Source organism: Seriola lalandi, unplaced genomic scaffold, assembly GCF_002814215.2.
Source record: "Seriola lalandi dorsalis isolate HSWRI2012SDOR001 ecotype SW California unplaced genomic scaffold, Sedor1 jcf7180002054346, whole genome shotgun sequence".
NCBI classification, from domain to species: domain Eukaryota; kingdom Metazoa; phylum Chordata; class Actinopteri; order Carangiformes; family Carangidae; genus Seriola; species Seriola lalandi.
In genome coordinates this window covers 505286-507058 of record NW_019524899.1, presented here as the reverse complement: position 1 = coordinate 507058, position 1773 = coordinate 505286, and the positions used below count along the sequence as shown (strand labels likewise).

The 1773-nt window shown below is 38.4% G+C and overlaps 1 protein-coding gene across 1 annotated transcript in view; it reads left to right on the top strand.

Moving 5' to 3' along the window:
* Window positions 1–752: 752 nt before the first annotated feature.
* Window positions 753–1773, top strand: part of ifnphi4 (interferon phi 4) — a 2005-nt gene continuing 984 nt past the window's right edge. The window contains exons 1-4 of the mRNA XM_023407827.2: window positions 753–884; window positions 995–1087; window positions 1284–1433; window positions 1556–1639. Of these exons, the coding sequence (XP_023263595.1) occupies window positions 753–884; window positions 995–1087; window positions 1284–1433; window positions 1556–1639 (459 nt within the window). The remainder of the gene's footprint in view (window positions 885–994; window positions 1088–1283; window positions 1434–1555; window positions 1640–1773) is intronic.

Genomic DNA, 1773 nt, shown 5'->3' with positions numbered 1-1773 from the left:
ATGATCAATTACACATTACAAGGAGAGTACCATAACAAAATAAAAGTCTAAGCAAATATATATTGATCCATAATCTTCAGCCACTTCTTCAATTATACTTGTAATGAAACTATCAGGCTGAAAATGTGCTGTGATGTGTAAATTAAAATGTGAAGGAGAATTCCCTTTTCCACAGGCGATCTGGTTCCCACGTTGAAGCAGCCATGAGCTGCTTGGAATAAGTTGTTTGACTGGAGCCTCTTTCATTTTCTCTTCATAGGAACTTCCCTTTACAGCACCTACTGGACAAAGTGCGCCTGTAGGTTTATCACTGAATAATCATTATCAATCCACACAAACAATGATGCAATTGCAACAATTTAAAAATGATCAGAAATATATATATTTTTTTTATTTTGAGGAAAATTAGTTTGGGGATTTTTTTTATATTTGGCTTTGACAAAAAAAATTCCTGTAATTCCATTATTTATAATATTGAACAGTAAACTTTTTTAATATTACAAATAGTGGGATGTGTTTACTTTTATTTTTTTAATGTTTTTGTGACATTATAGATGTATGCTGTGATTGATTTTGGCCTTTGAACTGTGTGAAAGCCACAGCTCATGCTCAGAGTTTCCCAGCAGGTATATGTCTGAAAAATGAAACAGGTGAGTCCTTCTTTAAATGAGCGGCTGCAGCTCTGCTCCAACACAACACCAGGACACATCTGAACCTGCTCCATACAAAAGCAACTTGTACCTTCACTAAAAATGCTCAACAGGATGTTCTTGGTTTGCCTGTTTGTGGGTCTGTTCAGTGCAGGCTCCTCGCTGAGCTGCAGATGGATGGATCATAAATTCAGACAGTACAGTGAAAACTCTTTGGATCTACTGGACACGATGGTGAGTGAACTTCTTTGCCTGTTGTTTAAAGTCAGTGAATGATCTTAAGTGAACGAGTTAATGTGCGTTTACTTCAACACATGACGTGTGTGTTTGTGTGTGTGATGCAGGTCAATAATTCCACTAACACCACTGAGGATGCTGAAGTGGAGCACACTGTGGCCTTCCCTAATGATCTGTACAGCCAGGCGTCCAAAGCATCAGTAAGTCATCCAAAGACATGACTTGATTTTCTTTCTTTGAATGGTTTCCAGGGAAAAGTCTGGGTTATTATATCTGTTATATCTCTTCTTATTTTGCCCAGTTTTGGAAACAGTTGTCAGACAGTGTCATAAATGTGTCCCTGTAGTAATCTGATTACTCTTCTTCTTCTTCTTCTTCTTCTTCTTCTTCTTCCAGGCTGAGGATAAACTTGGTTTCACAGTGCAGGTTCTGGACGAGGTGGCTGTCCTGTTTGATGAGGATCACAGCAATGCATCATGGGAGGAGAAAACAGAGAAGGACTTTCTCGGTGTTGTAACGCAGCAGGCTGACGGCCTTCGCTCCTGTGTAAGTGTCAGGGTGGATTGACTGAAGGAATGAATGGCTCCATGGTGACAGTGTCATGAAGATTTATTTGAATTAATACAAAGCTGTTTTTAAAAGTATTTTTTTACCTGTTATTCATTTAGATTGGGAGCCACAGCCACAAGAAGAAGAACAAGAAGGTGCACATGTATTTCAAGAGACTCTCCCGCCATGTTCTCGAAGGAATGGTAAGTCTATCTATCTGTCTATCTATCTATCTATCTATCTATCTATCTATCTATCTATCTATCTATCTATCTATCTATCTATGTAATGATGTTTCTAATAATAATATTCTTGTGTGTGTAGGGCCACAGCGCTG